This window comes from Platalea leucorodia (genome assembly GCF_965183815.1).
Source record: "Platalea leucorodia genome assembly, chromosome: 2".
NCBI lineage: Eukaryota > Metazoa > Chordata > Aves > Pelecaniformes > Threskiornithidae > Platalea > Platalea leucorodia.
The window spans coordinates 98,069,055-98,088,586 of NC_138824.1; the positions used below are offsets into that span (position 1 = coordinate 98,069,055).

The 19,532-nt window shown below is 38.0% G+C and overlaps 1 protein-coding gene across 1 annotated transcript in view; it reads left to right on the forward strand.

The window, feature by feature from the left end:
* The window catches only part of DSCAM (DS cell adhesion molecule), a gene marked incomplete at both ends in the record, with an annotated part of 474,219 nt that overhangs the window by 314,897 nt on the left and 139,790 nt on the right, over positions 1-19,532 (forward strand). Inside the window, 2 exons of the mRNA XM_082337939.1 lie at positions 6,150-6,269; positions 9,887-10,060. Of these exons, the coding sequence (XP_082194065.1) occupies positions 6,150-6,269; positions 9,887-10,060 (294 nt within the window). The remainder of the gene's footprint in view (positions 1-6,149; positions 6,270-9,886; positions 10,061-19,532) is intronic.

Genomic DNA, 19,532 nt, shown 5'->3' on the forward strand with positions numbered 1-19,532 from the left:
TGTAATACTGACCACTAGAGAATCTACTCAGATGAGCCCTTCTGCAAACACAAGAAATGTCCCAGTTGGAGTCAGTACTCAACCACGAGATATAAATCCACAGAAAAACAGCTTTATTAGTCCTAATGTTTATGGAATATCTTTTAAAAGCTCATTAATTAGCCACTGGGAGAAGGCTTCCATCTTCACTGCATCTAGGGTCTCCAGGTAGGCAGTCCAGGTGAGTGAAAACAGGGCTTTCCTTCCCAAAATCTTGTGCTCTGCCAGATCCCAGCCTGCAGTTCCTCTAGAAATGCAGCAAAAATTTGCAAGCTGGAAGGGTTTCTCAAAAACTCATAAAGCATTATTATTTTGTTTATCTTATTTCTCATCGCACTCTTGGTTTGCTAGGCATGCTATTAAGAAAAAGGAAAGAATAGGATCCTGTCATGAAAGCCATCCACAGAAATTTGGAAAATATCTTCTCTGTCAACTACGTATATCATGGTGTGGAATTAATTAAGGCTTTACTCATGAGGGCTGTCTTCTAAAGAGTGATTAAAAATCTATATACACTTTACCATGTGCTATTCATTTCTGTAGGGTTTCCTAAAATGGTAATTATGAAATAAAAAGCAGTGAAAAAGATTTTAATTGCTAACCAAAAAGAAAAAGCTCATGTGTGTGTTATGAGTTCAAAATTTTTCAGATACTACCAGAAAAGAGAATTCAAAGACAGCAGTGGGTGCATAAATCATGATTTTAAAATTCCTGTTAGTGAACACATCATATGTTAAAATTGAGATAAGGTCTTTAAATACCTAATAACCCCCCTTAATGCATTTAGTGCATTAAGTGTAAATGTGTTTTCATTTTGTGCTTGCAAGGAATGTTGAATATCGTTAGATAGTTAGGCACCCAATGAGGAGTCCCTGAGCCTTGAATCTTCCAGATAGGCAGTGAGTATCTGTCTGCTTTGTGATGTTTTTGGTGGTGCTGGTGTGAAGCAGCAAATGCAGTTTGTGATAGAAAAGCAGGGGGAGAAGATTTATGGTCATAGCTTGTGTCAAAACTCATTTACTTTCTTTGCTGGTGTTTACACTGCGGCTTTGAAGATTACTCTTGAATGATTCACTTCCTATTTAATGTTCTCATTAGACAAACCTGATCAACACAAACCACTAGGTACTGTCTCATTTTGCAAAAGTACATCTTTTTGCTTGAACTGCATAGCAAATGGTTTCACTAAACCAGCTAAATCGACCCCTTAGGTCCAATGACCAAATTTAATAACTGTTCATCTTTGCTAAAGTACAGTGTTTAATGATCTCATTCATTAATACATCAACGGTTGCTTTGGCTGATTACATTTCTTCCATCATTTTGACAGTATGATCTAAATGTAAAGTACAAATATTCCATGTAAAAATGAAACATTGTATTCTGGGCCAATGTCATAGATGATTTCTTAACTCACCCCAGTAGCCCACTGGAGGAGCTCCTGTTAGGAGCCTTCAGAATTGCTGCTCTCCAGTGTGATGTATTAATTGCTGTACTTGGGAGGCAGAAGCACTTGCATAGATTTGAAGTCCAGGAAGGACTGTGCAAGTTTGTTATCTGGTCCCTGCATAAAGCACAGTCAGAAAGGATTCTTGGATTTACTTAAAGCAAAATTAAATCAGGGAATGTTAGCATGCATTCATAAATTGATTTTATTTAGTAGCTTGTAAAGTCCATCATTGCGAGCAGCGATGACACAGGTAAGCAGTATCTTCTTAGGGTACCAACTCATATTTTATCATCTTATCAGGATTGTTTCACACAAGGAACTAATAAAAGCATTTTCCTTCCCTTAAAATGGCACTATGACATTCATGTTATCTTCAACATCCTATTCGGATTGCTCTCATCCTTTGTTTTCCCTTTGTGAAAGCCTGAGAGTGCTAGTCATAATATTGACTGAAAACACCTTTTTTAGGTCCTTTGAGTTCAGCCATTAAATAGTTTGCATCTGTCAACTTATTGCTTTTACACTAAACAATTCAACAGCTCATTTCTCATCACAGATCCGTGGGCTGCATTTAATGAGAGAACCTAACAGAAACTCATTGTTAAAGCAATTTTAAATGCCCTCCTTTACGGGCTCAAGAGACTACACTGCTGAAACAAGGGTGATGATAACAGTAGAACTGTTCAATCATATTCGTGAGCTATTTCAGAGCGTTTCACTTCTAAAGGGGCAGAGGAGGCCCACACCTTTACAACTAGAGAGAGAGGAGGAGAAGTAACTGCTTTCTTTTCTCCATTAACTCTAATTAAGCATTTCAGACAAAATAACTTGGTTAAATTCTTACTAAGCAAATTTTCTTTAAGGGCTAATGAATTCCTGAAAGATAATGAAAAAGTGAATGTAGCTTTATAATCTAAAGCTAAGTGTCAAAATCTAGATAAAGTAATTAACTGCATTGTCTTCCAAAATATGGTAGCACATAGCACTGAACAAGTCATTCATTTGAAATAAAATTGAGAAGGAAACTATCAATGAGGAAGAAAAATGTAAAGGTCTCATCTGTTTACTTTTTAATTATTTCTATAAGAAGAAAAATCCTGTGGTTTTACCTAGACAGCAATACAGAAACGATTGAAAGGTCGTTGAATGAGTAGTTTTGTTTTGCTGTAGCATCTTTTCTGATTGCTATTGGCAATCTTAAGACTAAGTGTCAAGTGTTCATGTCTTCAAAATCAGAGCAGCAGTTGGCATTTTTATAAGCAGTCCTAAAGGAAGGCCAAAGCTTTACTGAATATAGAAATTGCTTCTATTACTGGGTGTGGGCAGAGTTTTTGCCAAGTAAGGTTGAAACACGCTTTGTTTACGGAGCAGTACAAGGAAACCATACAATTGCTAGCCATACACCTGGTTCTGGAGCTTACACAGCAAAATTTAATTTCCACAGTTACCATTCTGGTATCATTCTGTATTAAAAGTAATGATTAAAAATGATAATAACAAGAATATCTGAGCAAAAACTTATGTTTTATATATATACCCAAAATACAGTGAAATCATTATCATAAAAAGCCCTGTTCAGAGCTTGTCAGCCTTAAAGGCACAACACGTCAAGACTATCTACATGAGTTTATTAAAGATGTGGAATGATGCATTTCCATAAAAATGCTCAAACAACATTTACACTTGGCATCCATCCATTTTTCTCTATATACACCAAAAAGTATTAAACAAAAATTTTATTTTAACAGATAACTTCAATGCAAATAGTATTTTAAACGCTGATTGCATTTATTCCATGCTAGGCAATCTTGCTTAACTTTTCCAGAACTTACTTTATATGCCTACCTATTTAATATAACAAATTATTTCCTGAAAAATTAGCACTTCTTGCCAGTGTCATCCATAGCAAATGAAGAGTATAAAGAAAATGCTTTTCAAAGTGAAGGGAAATAAAACAAAGAAGTTACAAAAAATTTTTATTGTAAGAGAGATTTTAAAAGACATTATACTCTTCACACTTTTCAGTGGTAGAGGAAGACAGTAATTATCAGTCACTCCATTGCATCATTTGTAATCATTCACCTGTAAGGCTGATACAACTGATGTGTTTTTGTGTTTTGGTGGTGGGTTTTTTTTTTTGGTCTGCCCTCTTTATGGATAAGAAGCTTGTAATTGATTTTTCAGAAGTTGTGAATACACATTTACTTACAGTTACCGAGGTGAAACAAGCTGATGCCACAGTGTTGAGTTGTATAAAATCAAACCGATTTGTGCAACTAATTGTACTTTTCACCTGCTTTGGAAAATAAGTACTTGGGAATCCTTTTGTGTTTGGTGATAAAAATGAACACAGAACAGTGAGAAAAGAGCTACTGAAGCAAATGTCTTTGTGAGTAGATAATTAGAACAGGATGGGTGATTGCCTAGGGCTGCTATTGCTGGGATTTCATGTTTGATGCTTACCTATCATGAATTAACATAGTATATGATTTACTTTTGTCAGTGTGGCAGCCATTTGAAAAGCTGAAATGTTTGACAGCAGTAAATATATCTCCTAGTACAAAGATGTCTCTTGCCTCTATTGCTGTTAGTTCCTTCTGTTTCTTCTAGCCATGTTCCAAACAGAAGTGGAGCTTCTTTGTACATATTTAGGCAATAAACAGCTTTGCATTATAGCTATAGGATTCAATGAGCAAGAGGTCCAGTTAAAGGCATAGTTTGCTCTGGAGAAGATTGTTCTCAACTTTTAAAAAGCAGTTGTAGCTAAGAAGGTGGAAAGAGAAACCTGGAGAGGAGTCTGGGTTATGGAGGCACAGGGAGGAAGGCTTAAGCCATTGTGAGGTGGGTTCTGTGCACCTGGAGAGGGTATCTCTACATACCTCCATCTTTTAGCAGTCTTGTCCATACCAATACTAGCAGCTCAAGTTTTTCATTAAGGAAAACTTGAAACTCTCTGGTATAATGGGAAGTGCTATTTGAATAAACTATGAGAGTGTATATACTGAAAAAACTTTAAATATATTATATCATTGGTGCTTCTGCTGTGCTTCTGTGGTACAGTTTTTCTGATGTATAAGTAGTACTGTATTCATGGCCATTACAAGCTGTTTTGAGTCCCATGGCAAGTAGTCACTGTACTGATGATCCTCTTCTGTGATGCCTTACATTTCCTCATGCTACAGCCCTCTCCCATACTTCCTTTCTTAGTTTCTGGCACTTCTGGAGAGGCAGGTGGTGGGGCCTGATGGGGGTTTGGGAAGATGGGTCAGGTCAGAGTGAGGAGGGATGGCTGGGCCCTCTGTTCTCCCTCCTCCAACTTTCAGGCAAACTCAGCACTGGCTGGACCTGTGGAGCTGTGAACCCATGGGGTTGTGTGTGCGTGCCCATGTGCATACGTTGTGGTGGGGCGAGGGAAGCAAGCAGCTATTAGGGTTTGTCCTTTACTGCATTAGATTTGTCCTTTACTGCATTAGATCAACAGTGTGTTGCTGTACTCAATTTGAGAGGGGAAAAAAAAAAATATCACAGGCTCAATCACCTTACTACATTTTCTCTGTAGCACTGTAAGAAATGACAAAAAGAATAACATGAGGGATAAAGGCACAAATAATTTACTTTTTTTTTGAGGTACTTACTTCTTCATGCTCTGAACCAAAGAACAGGAGGTCAATGAAAATCTGTGACTTTAACTGACTTTAATACTACCATTAAGCACCTTAATTTTAAATAACTTTTGTGGCTCTTTCACCATTCTTCACAGTTTTCAGCTTTTCTTTCAAACTTTTGTCAAATCTGCAGGTTTTATTGAGTCATTGACATTCCTTATCAGGCCTTCATAGTAAACTGTAGGTCTAGCATTGTCACAAGTTGTTTTCTTCACCGTGTATCTGTATTTGGAACATGTAGAGCTCTCCTTGAGATGATCATCTCTTATTTTATTTATGTATAAATATATACATACTTGCCTATGTCTGGAAGACTCATTGCAGTGGTTTTATACTTCCTTAGAATAAGTCTAATAATATGTATATATTGATGTACATGCATCTCTTCCAGTAAGGCTTTTCCTCTTCAATTTAGTGCAAGCAAATTGTGTTGAACCTTTCTATGACTGTTTGGAAAGAAAAGTCCTATCAGAATTCATGGTTCAAACACCCTCATTTTAATGTGAGGTGATTTGATTGGTATTAAAAGCTGTTATTTTTTAAAGTTATTTACACTACATAATTTAATTCTTTTTCAAACTAGTTTACTAGTTCACTGTTATAAAAAACAAACACAGAAAACTTCAGTTGTTCTTAGACACCTGTCAAATCTCTCCTTTTGTTAGAAAGCATTTATTTTCTGACCATGACAGTTTGATTTATCTATTACTCTATTTTATAACCTCTCCTATGGAGAGATTCTTATTAACTGATTTTTGTATCCTACCAAGACCAGTGCATTTGTTGTGCCTGGCAAGAAATACATTGAGATTGTGCACAGTAAGTAAATAATAATATAAAACCAACTTTACTATGTTACTGGATTGTCAAAAAGCTGGTTTTAATTTTTGCTTTCCACTATGAAATGTTATGCCTCCTTGTTTGACTGGTCTGCCATTTTTAGCTACCTGGTAAGTTGCACAAATTCTCATGGCTCCTTTTGCTTCCTCCTGCAGTGCCCCCTAGGTTTGTGGTTCAGCCCAGCGACCAGGATGGAATCTATGGAAAAGCTGTAATTCTCAACTGTTCTGCAGAGGGTTATCCTGTTCCTACCATTGTCTGGAAGTACTCAAAAGGTAGGACTCCTCCTGTGATCACTGGGGACAGATTAATTCTGGTTTAGTAACAGCTTACTCACCTATAAGTTACTGGTTTAACCTTCATATTGTCAGAGACTGGCAGGGTGCAATAAGGGAAGTATCAGTCATGTTTATACTGTTCTTCTATCATTTCTCTAAGCACGTAGTGCTGGCCATTGTCACAGACATAAGGCTGAGCTAGATGGGCTTCTGGTCTGCCTTAGAGATGTCCTGCAGCTGTGAATATGTGCCTGTGTTAGCTATGGCCTCAGCGGGCAAGTGATGAAATGGACAGCTGAGAGAAAAGAGATACTGCTTTAGTTGAAACAACCTCAGAACAAGGTTCACCACAGCATTTGGCTGATTTTTTTCCCCCTTCAAAATCCATGATAACATGGCCAATCATATCTTTTCAGCAAAGAAATAAGGTCAGGTAGCATTAGCGTAAGCAGTAATTCTGTATGCGCTTTACATAATGCTTTAACATTTTCTTCTCGTGTAAGAGAGCATTAAAACTGGCCCCACTTGACCCTCAGTAACCAAAGAAAATTGACTGCTTTTTAATTAAAATGTGCTGCCTGCTAGATTGCATCTTCTGGCCAGTTGTCTTCTGGCTGATTTTAGCAAGAAAACAAACTCTCCAAACTCTATATCCAATCTACATGAATTAACTCTTTAAAAAGCAAAACTAGGTGCTGTTGAGAAGAAATCCTTATTTAATGCTCCATGTAATTTTTGGTTTCCTTAGGATCTAAGTCCAAATAATATTTGAAGAAAAAGGGTGGGAGAAATGTTCATATTAAAGACTATTTTTTCTTTTTTTGATAAATTCTGGTTTGTAGCAAGAAGAGTGGGTTTTTACTTATGAATATAGGTCACAAAGAAGTAATTCTGTTTTGTTGTGTTTGTGTGCTGAAGGAGGAGGCCAAGCCAAGCTAGCTGTGTTGTAATTAATGGTGAATTGATAAGCAGCCCATCTTAATAAAGGAGAAAGGGATAGTGTTCGATTTTAGTGACACTCTACCATCAAGTGACTGTTTTTAAGATTTTCCATTAACGGATCTGAAGTTTTTAAGTCAAAGAAGGTTTTAGTAGATACGTGATGTAGGCAAAGCCATCAAACTGTGGTTTCATTTTCTGGCCAAAATAACTCTACGTGAAAAAGTTAATATTTTTACAAAAGCCTGTATTTTGCTAATGGATGACTGCAATTTCATTACCTAGTCTAACTAAGGTGCTGTATAGATCTATAGGATATATGCTACATCTTCCTTTAAAGAGATACATCATATAATTGGTTTGCGAGCAAGGTTTGTGCCAAATTCTGAAATAATTACTGAGGTGAGGCCAGCAGGAGTAAAGCAATCGGATCATAGCTCATCTGTAGGTACCACAACAGAGTAGAAAGGGCATCTGTACGCCTGCAAGCAAGTTAGTGTCACTGGCTTTTCATGTCAGTGAAAAATGGAAAAAGAGGGTTCATTTTTTTGTACATCGGGATAGACAGGTAATGGAAATGGACTTGCTGTCTCTAAAGAATAATGACAGTGATCAATACGGACACCACATAATCAGCAAGAATCTGTTGTTTTAAGTCCTTCAGACTTAAAGAGGCAATGAACTCACACTGAAACACAGGAGGCTCCGTCTGAGTACAAGGAAACAGTTTTTTACTGTGAAGGTGACTAGCACAGGTTGCCCCAGAGAGGCTGTGAAGTCTCATCCTTGGAGATATTCAAAAACCATCTGGACATGGTCCTGGGCAACCAGCTTTAGGTGGCCCTGCTGGAGCAAAAGCTTAGGACCACATGACCTCCAGAGGTCCCTTCCAACCTCAACCAGTCTGTGATTCTGTGATTCATGAGCATGTAGTCCTCTTGCAGATTCACCCATGCAGTCGTGTGTGATAAGCTGCTGTCACTGCTCAGGAAGGACTTTGGCTGTAATAGCAGCAGCAGAGCACGTGAAGAGTAAGAAGCCTTTGCAAACTGTTATGCAATATTTTGCCCAGTTTTAGCTCTCCTCAGAACTATCAGCCCTTTCCCTTATGTGAACACCAAATTGTCCCCAGAATTTTTCATGTGAAGAAATACAGGAAGTGAGTGCTTGTATCTGTCTACTTGGGCAATCGGTTGCAGACAGGGAGAGTTAGTGAAGCATAAATGTACCTTCTAACTAAATGACAGGAAAAATGGCTTATTAAAGAAAAAAAAATAGACAAAGGGGGAAGTGGGATATGCATGTGACTAAAATAGTTGAAAAATCAACAATGGCAACTGATTTTTGTGAAAATATTATCCCTTTATCATTTCTAAGTTCACAGGATTGGCCACCAGACCTTCAGCGTAACTGTAGCTCCCCAAAGCAAACTCTTCTAGGACTAGAAGGATTTTTTATATGCATGTCTGGTCTTTTTTAATATTCTAGATGTTGTATTCATAGATTGTTATAGCTTGCTATTTTATACTAAATCGTTCCCCATAGTATTTATTCATTGTATTTCCTCCTGGGCTGACTCAGCCAACTGCGTATAGTAATTAATGCTGACAGATATTAACTTCGTGTACAGAAGTGGTATAAGAGAATTCCGTTGAAGAAGACTACCTTATGATTTCCCTGAAAAATCCTGTCTCCTGCTGCCAAAGTAGGTTGTAAAACCCTTTGTTACAAGAACCATATCTTAATATACACTTAGACAGTCCCTAATGCTGGAAGAACCTGAATTTGTGGTGGGCCTCTGGACAGTACGGCATGCTGAGAGTGTGGCAATATTCTGTTCCCTATTTCCTAAATCACCCAGTATCTTATTTCCAAGGAAAAGTAGGTTCTTTCTTAAAACCGAAGTTGATAGAGAAATCTTTGACTTCCTGTCTTTTTACGGACTTTCCATTTTTACATTACCACCAAACATGGCAACTCATGCCTGATTAGTGGTCTGAGCTTTTTGTTTCTTACTTTCTTTGTATTTTTTTTTTTTTTTAACAGTCTGAACAAATACTGGCTACAAACATGGCAGAACAGAGATTTTATGTGTCATCAGTCAGTCAAGCTGTAGGAGGAAACAAGCAACACAGTCACTGATGTGGTTTTCCACGTTACCCAGAGTTTCGTAAACAAGGTGCTAGGGGTCCCTTGAGTATGCCATGTTTACTACAACAGACATCCCTCTTAGTCATAAGAAATTCATTTGGTGTATGCATTAGGGATGCATACTTGTATGACTGTTCAGCTGTAATTGTCAATAATTTATCAGCCTCTAAATGTACAACAAATGTGCCTTTTTACCCATGAGCGGTCTGAAAATCTCCTTCATTTTCTCTCTCCCCCTTTCTGCTTCTTCCACTCCTGCTTCATGCTCCTTTTGCCCTTTTACCTTTAACATGGGCAAATTATTGCTACTATTGCATTCCAAAAGTCTTTCTTCTTTCCATTTAATGAATCCAGTTTTAGCAAAGAACCATTTCATTTCTTCTGACAATGTCAGAATCCGTTTGTATTTTAATTGAATTGAGCCTCTAAGAACAGGAAGCTATAGTTTCTGCCTTATTTAAAAAAAACAAAACTGAGATGCTTTCCTTCCTAACTAACCTATTTCCGCGGGTGTCCTGCTTTAGGTGCCGGGGTTCCTCAGTTCCAGCCAATTGCATTGAACGGTCGCATCCAGCTTCTCACAAATGGCTCCTTGCTGATTAAACATGTGCTGGAAGAAGACAGTGGATACTACCTCTGCAAGGTCAGCAATGATGTGGGAGCAGACGTCAGCAAGTCCATGTACCTCACTGTTAAAAGTAAGAACTAAAACGCTTCTCTGTGATCCAGATGTTACCACTGAGTGAAAAAGCCTTGCCTACTGCATCCTTAGTTTGGAGGGAGGGGAGAGGTTGGTTTTGTTGGTTTTAATCTAATGTTGGTATGTGGTGTGGTAGCACCTGGAAGTTAGTATGCTTAATAATAAACATTGTTTAGTAGAGGAAGAAAAGGGGACTTAAAAATTAAAAGGATTAACATGTCATTTCAAAAATCTGTATCATACCTATGAGCTACAGCTGAGTAATGAAGGGGAAGTAAGAAAATTCTTTGGTCAAGGGTAAAAAAAACAATAACAAAGGAGAAATACCCACAGCAACTGTTACAAATCTCAGAAGTTGAAGAAAATATGGATTAAGAAGTCCCTTAGTCAATTTTCAAGGTACTATAGATAGATAATACAGGTACAATTACAGCAGATACCAGGAGATGCTATAACATACTATAAAATATTATAGATAAAACCACAGTAGTCATTTTGACTTAGCCACTGGCAAGTAACTTTCAGAGCATGCATCTAATTCTGTTGAATCTGGAGTGTGTACGCAACCTCAACCTGTCTCTACTTTCTAGGCACAAGAGACAAAAGCAATCCAGTTTTTAGGTGTATGTTAGTTATAACTCCTTCAAGCATCAACGTAGCTGAGAATATAGAGGAAATAATATGGGGGGAAAAAAAAAAAAGCTGTAGAGACAATATCATTTCTCACTAGAGAAAAAAGAGACTATTGACACTTCAGCATGCCAAGTGTTCCTGGATGACCTATTAGACCAGTATTGAAGGAGGTCACCAAGCCATGCACTTTCATGTTTGTAGGATTTTTGAAGATTGACTGAGTGCTTTGAAGTTCTGAGGTGTCAATTATCTTGAAAAAGGTTTGCCCTTGAAAGTAAAAAGATTTTTTTTTTCTCTTTTTTTTTTTTTTTTTTTTTTTTTTCCCCTGAAAGGAAGGAAAATCCAACTTATTCTCCATTGGAGACCTATACTTCAGACCACTAATGTTTAGGTTTAGGGATGGTGTGTGTTTGTTGTAATGTCAGAGAATGAATAACTAAGTCCTTTAAAGGAAGAGTGTCAACTTTGTTAGATTTACAAGCCCCAGTATCTCAGATGTCCTCTCCACTCTGATTTACTGTAGTGGCTTCATCTTCTGAAAAATAACGTGATATCCCAACCTCTCTAGCAAGTATATTAATTGCATAATTTTTCTGTGGATCAGTAGAAGTTCCAGCTTCTGTGGCTTCCATAACTGGCCATTTTTGGGCCAACCTTCAACTGTAGTAGCAATGCACTCCTGTAAGATGCTACAGAAAAACATCTTTCCTCTGGTTGGCAGCTATGCACACTGCCTGTCTGATCACTGCATGCAGTTTCATGTGTGATAAAAGAGCATCCCTTATCAAATAAGAGCAGGAGCTTCCCTGGAGAGTCAGTTGCTGTTTGAATCTAATGAAATCCCCTCTGGCTCTGAGATAGCAGGCAAGCACGTCTGTACACTCTCACACTTCCACACTAACACACGTACTGCTCCCAGCACAGCTGTTAGAGCAAATGCCGTTAGCGTGTTGGTGCATGCGTAGAAGAGGCACAGCTTTAGCTTTAATCAAGCACACATTAAGGGCAAGCTGCTTTGGGGAAGTGTGCCATGGTGGGCTTCAGATATAGCTGGATCACCTGTTTGGTAGTGTGGTTATGGCACTTAATACTTGCAGCTGGTCAGGTGGAGTGACTCCAAAGTGAGGGCCTGGACCCGTATTCATTCTCTCTGGTACTGTATCTTGTCATTTGTTGTTTTGTTTTTCTCTCTGGCTATTCTGGCTCCTTTTCCCTCTCCCCTACAAGCCTGTTTCTAGACCTTAGTCCTCAGGTATATCCCTACTACTAGATAAAAACCTTGGGCTTCCTTCATGAAATTCACAGTGTTCTTAATTAGTTGATCCTGCTCCACAAGGTTACCCTAAATGCCTTCTTTACTCAGAGGCAGAAGGTGAGACCTGGTCCAGGCAGTTGTTTCTGGGTGGCAAAGTTGGTAAGAAACAGTCTTCCGAAACATAAACAAAGATTAGCATCAACACATCTTGTTGTGGCTTCCTTGTGACAAATTGGCTTCCCACCTTCCTTCAGTCTATATGTGGGTTATCAGTGAGAAGTAGCTCAAATCACCTGATAAAAAAGTGGCTTAGATGGATTTAGTCACTGATTGTGAACTAGACTGCTTCTCAGAAAGAAAGACACGGCAACAGTCCCTTTACAGGTGCCTCCTTCACTTCTTAACTGTCCCTTGTACCACAGATACCTCATGTATGCAGATGGTAACCACTGATAGGATCAATGTGAACTTAAAAAAAAAACCAACAAAACTCTTATGTACAGGTGATTCTTCTCCTGCATATTTGATAAAAGTTTCCACTTACTCTGTTAGTAACATTGCTGGATGAGGTTTTGCCTTTCATAGATCCTGTGACAAATCTCTTAAATGAGACTGGATGCTTTACTCTTCCAGAATTTTCGGTGCCACCTGTATGTAAACAGAAAAGCTATTGACCTTTGATGTCAAAAGAGGGTGGACAAATTTTTGTTTTGGTAGTTCAGGAGTGGACAGAATAAACATTGACTTAATATACTCCATGACTTGCTACCTCTAAAATTGACAGACTTTTTCTTAGTGAAAAGCCAGCTCAAGCTATAAACCAACTTGGCTTGCTTAACAAGACTCCTAATGGTAAAAAGGAAATGGTAGGAATTCCGGATACACATTTATTTAGTGCCTCAGTGTTTGTTGTGAGACACCTTCACATCAGAGAAGCTAATCCAGCTTCTTCGTTGAAGGTAGATTGTATGAAGAGGGAGTGCAAAGAAAAAAGATGAGAGGAAAAGAAAGAAGCTTCAGGAATGCTAACAGAAATGTGAAAAGAAAGAGCTGCCAGAGTCAATGCTGAATCAGGAACCACAGGGCTAGAATGGCAGCTGTGAAAGCATAGAATCTTCACTTAGCAGCTATTATCTTTCTCCCTCCCTTTTCAATAAATAGACATAAAAATCATGATCAGTGATTTTTTTTCTTCTGAACGAAGGATAAGTAGTTCTCAGATTCCTTATTCACCAAGACATACAATATTAGAAAATTATGAGAGATCTGGAATAAGGAATCTAGTGCTGTCTTGAGAAATGACTCCTGGTGCTTGGGATGAGAAGACTTCTAAAGAATTTCTATAAAAGATAATGAGCCTTTAACATGAAGGGAGGAACTAAAATTATTTAAAGGTTGCCTGGAAGTCACAGGGGAAGAGATGTCTACTTAAAATGGACTGCCTGCCTGCCTTCATTTGAATAAACGTCACACTTCCTAATTCCACTTTAGGGGCTATATATAACATGATAGAATGATATTGTGAAAAAATTCCCTCCGGAAAAGCAAACTTTCATTAAGTTATGTATGTTCCTATGTAAATAATCTGTTGGAGGCAGTCATGTTAGCTCTGCCCCTTCCTAAATCCATCACTTATTTTCGTGTCAGTGTGCAGACTGAGAAGTTTTAATCTGGTCACCAAAACATTTCCAACAAATCCTGTTCACCAAGAAAACAGAATTGCTTCATTCACTTTCCTCTCAAATATGCTTCTTAACTATTTGCATTATATGTGTTTAATACATAAACCTAAAGCTGTCAGTCAGACCCACACTTCCTTCCATCAGGAACATACTAATCCCAGCTAATACTTTTAACACTAAGTTTCACCACTTAAACATTTTTTTAAAAAACTTCTAAAATTATCTATGGCAAGTGCTGATGGAACAACAGAAAAAGAGGCTGTTTGGGAAAGGGAGCCCGGCCACAGTGTAAAAGTGAGTCTAGTGCCCTGTTTCTGCAGCTACCCTGGGTCTTGGCTGTGGTAATTCACCACCCTATGCCTCCGCTGCCTCTGCCTCCTTTAGTGCCACTTGTCCACATTGACTATGACCTCTTCCAGGCAAGACTTGTTTTTTTTCCATCTTCAGACAACTCGTGGAACAATCTGGCCCCGATCACGTAACTACCTACTACTGCAAAAGAAATAAAAGATAATAGTAGTTATAAACACAAACAAGCCCAAAAGGTGCCTATGAAAATGGATTCTAATCTAGTGAAGCTCTTTCCTGCACTGCTAGCTAAAAGTTATTCCACTGTATGGCTGAGGCACTGTAGCATTTGTTTATTAAAATGGATAGAGGTCTATGCCTGGCTTCCTCCATGAAACTTTATCTGGGCAGGATAAAGGCACACTTCCCATGTGGCCAGTCAGATGAGTTTGCTTTGCTGCAACACCTGCAGTAAAGCCAGCAAGCTGTGATGGAGCACTCGCTGGGCTTTGCTCACTAGGGTGCCTCTAAATGCTCATTTTAGTCTTTAGGAAAATAATTCCTTGTTGAGAATATAGGAATGTCGAGAATGTCCAATGGCTACTTTTCCTTGTGTATGAAAAGAATAGCATTTATACATAGAGACTATCCTTTTGTTTATGTCCAGTTTCTCATTAAAAATTCATATATCCCACAAGATGCCAGTAAGGGTGGCATTGCCTGTTCTGCATTTGCAAAGATAGGTTATCCATGCTATGTTGTAAAGGAAGATAAAAATCACCATCTCTAACACCTTCAAAAAATGCTGATAGGAAGAACAGCAATGATACTACATCAAATTCACCTGAGCCTCGTTATTTTGATATTTCTGAATCTGTCCTTGTGCCATTTTTCACAGTCCCATGGTCTGTAAATAGTGTTTTCTGTGGCAAAACAAAACAAAGTCCCCTGGTCTGATTGTGTACTCTGTTTTACTCTTCTCTTCTCCTGACGTTCCGCTGTCTTTAAACAAAGGGCTTTTTCAATTATTTACTTCTTCATACTATTTTGCAGTTATCTCGGGTAGAGTGCATTTTTGTCCAATGGACAAATTTGGCCAAAATTGGTAAAAATCTCTGGCTGGATTACTTGTATATCTACTCAGAAAGTAAAGTGAAAGAAAACCAAAAATAATTTTGGTGAAATGATATTACTCTTGTATCCCAAAGTGTCTTTCTCATGAGCTGGCGAGGTGCCCTTGCCTACCTTTGCCCTTACCCTCATGACAGGCAGCTCTTTCTTTTACCACCTATTTCTTGGCAAACAAAGGCAAAAGCTGTGTTAAATATGAGGATGTGAATGAACTACAGTACAGCTCAGTTTAAATTCCAAGTCAGTGGTGATGAATTGTAACACACTCTATCTGTTTTAATTGCTTATTTATTTTCATTAAATGCAGAGTCTAAAAGATGCTGTAAGAAAGCTATGGTAAATCTTGGAAACATGAAAATTCTCCCTAGACACAAGTACTTTCTCTTGTTAGTAAAACAGCCCATTTTTTTCCTAATGAGGTCCTCCCACTATGAGAAATGAACAGGGTCTGAATGCTGTTTTCTGCCTCTTCAGACCGTTGGCACAGCTTTGATTTAGGGACTTGCACTTTAATCACCCATCATGTGTCATTACCCCGACAGGTGGCAGCAGCCGCAAGATACAAGCTCCAATAAATTGCACTGAAAATCACTGAAGCGATCCTTTGTTGATTTTCCTTTACAGCTATTCAATGGCAGATCAGCTGTCATAACAACACAGTGCCTGTGGCAACAGGGTGAAATTAAACGTGAACTATGTTCAAGGTAGCTGGTAGAAAGCTGGAATATCCCTTTTCTTCTGTGCATTCAAATGCTTTCCACTTCTCTCAGTAATGCCAAGCCTGTGGCAATTGGCTAAAACGAATGCTTTCTCTTGTAAGATAATTGCCAGATGTACTGCAGTACAAATACCCAAGTGCTTTTGCATGCAAATCTTTGCAATACTCTCATTTAAGGAAAAGAGGGGAGGTAAGGACTTACCTCTTTTTTTAAAAAAAAATATTTTTCTGATTGGGTGCAAGGAGAAAAAGACTACAGCAGCCCTTTTTCTTTTCTTCAAGGCTGGCTGCACAGCAATGTTTCTATCAGGAGGGTGAAACAGATTTCTCTCCAGCTAGCTAGCTAGCTAGAAAGTGCAGATAGGTTCTGCTGCATCCTTTTCATTTGTATCAACAGTATCGTATTTATGGGTTTTTTTTTCAGACTAGTTGTCTCTCTCAGCTTTATGTTGCCCAAATAGCAACATTCAAAGGGAAGCATGGGTGAGGTTTCTTTTCAGTTTTCTTTCTATTGAAATTTTCACAGTGGATACAGAATATCGAGGCTTTCCTGAAAAATAACCAGTTTAACAAAGTCGTCCTGATCTCATCTTCTGAATACCTTCACATCTTCACTTTTCTAGAAAGCCTTGTAAGAGAGAGGATTCACAAGGTACCTACTCAAGCTGTTGTTTTATTTTCTCCCTTTACTGAACATATCAGTAATACTTAAACACAGCCAAACCACAGATATTTTAACAGTGTGTCCTCCTTTCTCAATCTTAATACCTCTTGTGTCCTGTTAAATTTCTAGTTTATTCAAAGAAGGTTTTACATGGCTCTCACATTGCCATGTCCAGGTTTGGCTAGCTGTGGTCAGTAGAATTCTGAGCAACAGAGATCATTTCAGATCAAGGATTACAGCTCCTATGTCTCTGAACACTGCTGAAAGAAGATTTGAAAATAAAGTACCCTCTGCTCTCCTCCTCCAGCTGAGATGCTGTTGTTGCAGTTATTGATACAAGCTAGATAGATAATTCATTCATAATAACCTTCATAGAGAAAGCATGCCCAAAAATTTGGTGTACTGTATTTCACACAATACTGCAAACCCTACTGTGCTATAATAAAATAAATAGTAACCCTGAAAGGCTCTTATCTGGGAGAAAATATTCGGGAAATTATTCTTACTGATAATTTGGAAAGTTGTTTTCTTGAAAGAGGATTTAAAACATAACTCTTCAGATTTAGGCTTGCCTTCACAGGAAATGTGAATGCATACCCTTCTGGAACACAGTATGTCTTAATCAGGTTTTAAGGAAAATATATGCCAGTAAGCAAGGACACCTGACAGCCTGAATTTCAGGATTACTCATCTTGGAGTTACTCATTACTCATCTACCAGGTTTAGTTTAGTAAACATTACTCCTACTTCACTCTGATAGGACAGGTGGAACATCCTCAAAACTCTGGTGTTCATTGTTGTCTTCCTTTCCACCTCTGGCGGCAAAGAGGTTGAGTGCCCTGCTCCTAGCTCTACCACTTTGCACCTCCTGGGCTCTGTGCCGACTCTAATCCTCATTTGGGAGAGCGGTCAGAGACTATCCAAAGGTGCAAGTTACGGCTCAACCCACAGCTGCTCAGATGGCTCCTTCGGGTGGAACAGCTTTGCAAGGCACACTCAGAGCATTGTATTCAGAAGCACAGCAGTGGAGCACTAAGTGGCTGGAGCTTGATGTGATGGCATGATGTGAGGCTGTGGTGACTTTTACCGCATGAATCTGGAACTGGGATTGAAGTGATGGGAGAGAAATGAGTAGACATGGTAATTAAATTTGAACATTTATCTCAGAAATTCTCACCAGAACACACCACGCTTAAATGAAAAAGATTATTTTAATTTTTTTCTAATGTTTTCTTAAAATAGTAAACTATGAAAATTATGAAATGGTTCTAAATCTCAAAGCCAGCTATGCAAAACTGTGTCTTAATACAAGTAGTGTTAAGACATTGTTCTGATAGGTTATTCCCTTTTTTCTTTTAATCCATGTGGTAGAGGAGTAATGACTAAACACTAACCATGCCCATGATTCAGTAGTGATGTTTACTGGTTTATCTAGAGTCAAATTGATTTCAAATGCAGCACATACAGTATAATTTTTCTTGAATATTTACCTTAAGGGTCATTTAATACTTATAGTGTATATAACTCCCTTTATTTTCATGCTTCTGTTTTGTTAAGCCAAATAATTTTCCTGAGTAATATTTTAAAATGTAGATGCTGCTGTGAATATATTAGTTTCATTTGTAGGGTGGGGGCTGTATGGAGTGTGTTTGCTGAGTTTAATGTTGGCTTCTAGTGGAGGAAGTGCATGCATGATCTATTGTCGCTTATTTTTATATCTGCAATGTCATCAAGAGTTGTGACTACATCTCACTAACAAAGATCAAATAAACTTAAATCAAGAGAGCATTGTAAAGCAATAGTGGGATGTAAATTAATTTAGCAGGTATGTGCAGTACACATGACTATTTCCACTTCAGAAAAGCTAGCCGTTATAGTACCATGTTTTTCCCCTTCTCTTTTCCTTTCCCTTTTCCTTTCCCCTCATCTCTTTTCTCTGTGTCTCATCATGCCAGCTTTAAGGTATCTCTCATTTACAAAGTAACCATGTTCCAGCAGGACAAAGCCTCAGGCTCAAAGAGGACAGTATTCTCATGTCTCACATAGTTTTCCCTTCACACCCAGTGGTGCTTCTTCCTCTTCCTTGCTGTCGCCGTTCTGCAAATCTCACATCTTTACCATGACTTCCTCTTTTCTTTTTAAAATCCTTTTCCATCCCACATTCATTCTCCTATCTCTCCACTTCACAGCTCCCCATTATTATTCTCATATGAGTTTCAGACTTGCAGAATGCTCTCCGAACAATAAAGATAGTGGACAGAATCTTAAATGACAATATTTCTTCTTACGTATCAGGGGTTCTTCTGCACTTTGAATCTTTTCAGCACAGTCTTTTTCAGCACAAGACCTATGTTTCAAAAGCTTATTCACTGTTTTTTATTACTGAATGCTGTCATATGACCTGCATTATGATCCTTTATAATTATTTGTTTATTTATTTCTTATGGCTGATTGTTTAGCTTTAATTTGATGTAAAAACCTAACTTTTGCATAAAAAAAGGAAAGAGCCATTAAAAAAAAAATTTACAATACCTTAATAAATGTGTACATTTTGATACATTTGAGTATCAAGTGACACAGACACCAAATCAGTTGCATACATTTTTCTGTATAATTCTCCTGTAGTAAAAGAAAAATGTAAAAAAGGTAGTTTATATGCAAATATTTTATGCTTTGGATAAGAAGAGTTTATTTCTTTTTAAATATAAAATCAAATGTCACTATTAGCCAAAGACAACCTTTTACAACTGCTTCCATCAGTGCAATTTTAAGCTTTTTTTAAAGCAAGCAAATTTTCCCTTCAAATATAAAGAAAGTGTCATTTTTTGAGGTACTTTCTTTTTCTCTTCAAAATAGTTTTTTAAGAATTACATGGTAGCTTTGTTCATAACCCCCTGAAAATCCTACGATGGTACTCAGTATAAAAGCTGCCTATAGATTCTGTGATAATAAGCATAAAAACAAAAATTAAATTTACATCTGGGAAGCATACAGAAGAACAGAAAATGCAAGGTAGGGAGAAGAGCTGTCTACAAGCTGAAGACACTGTATACTGGAGAAATCAAGGCATTGCTTCCTATACCCCTTTCTGCCGTGCAT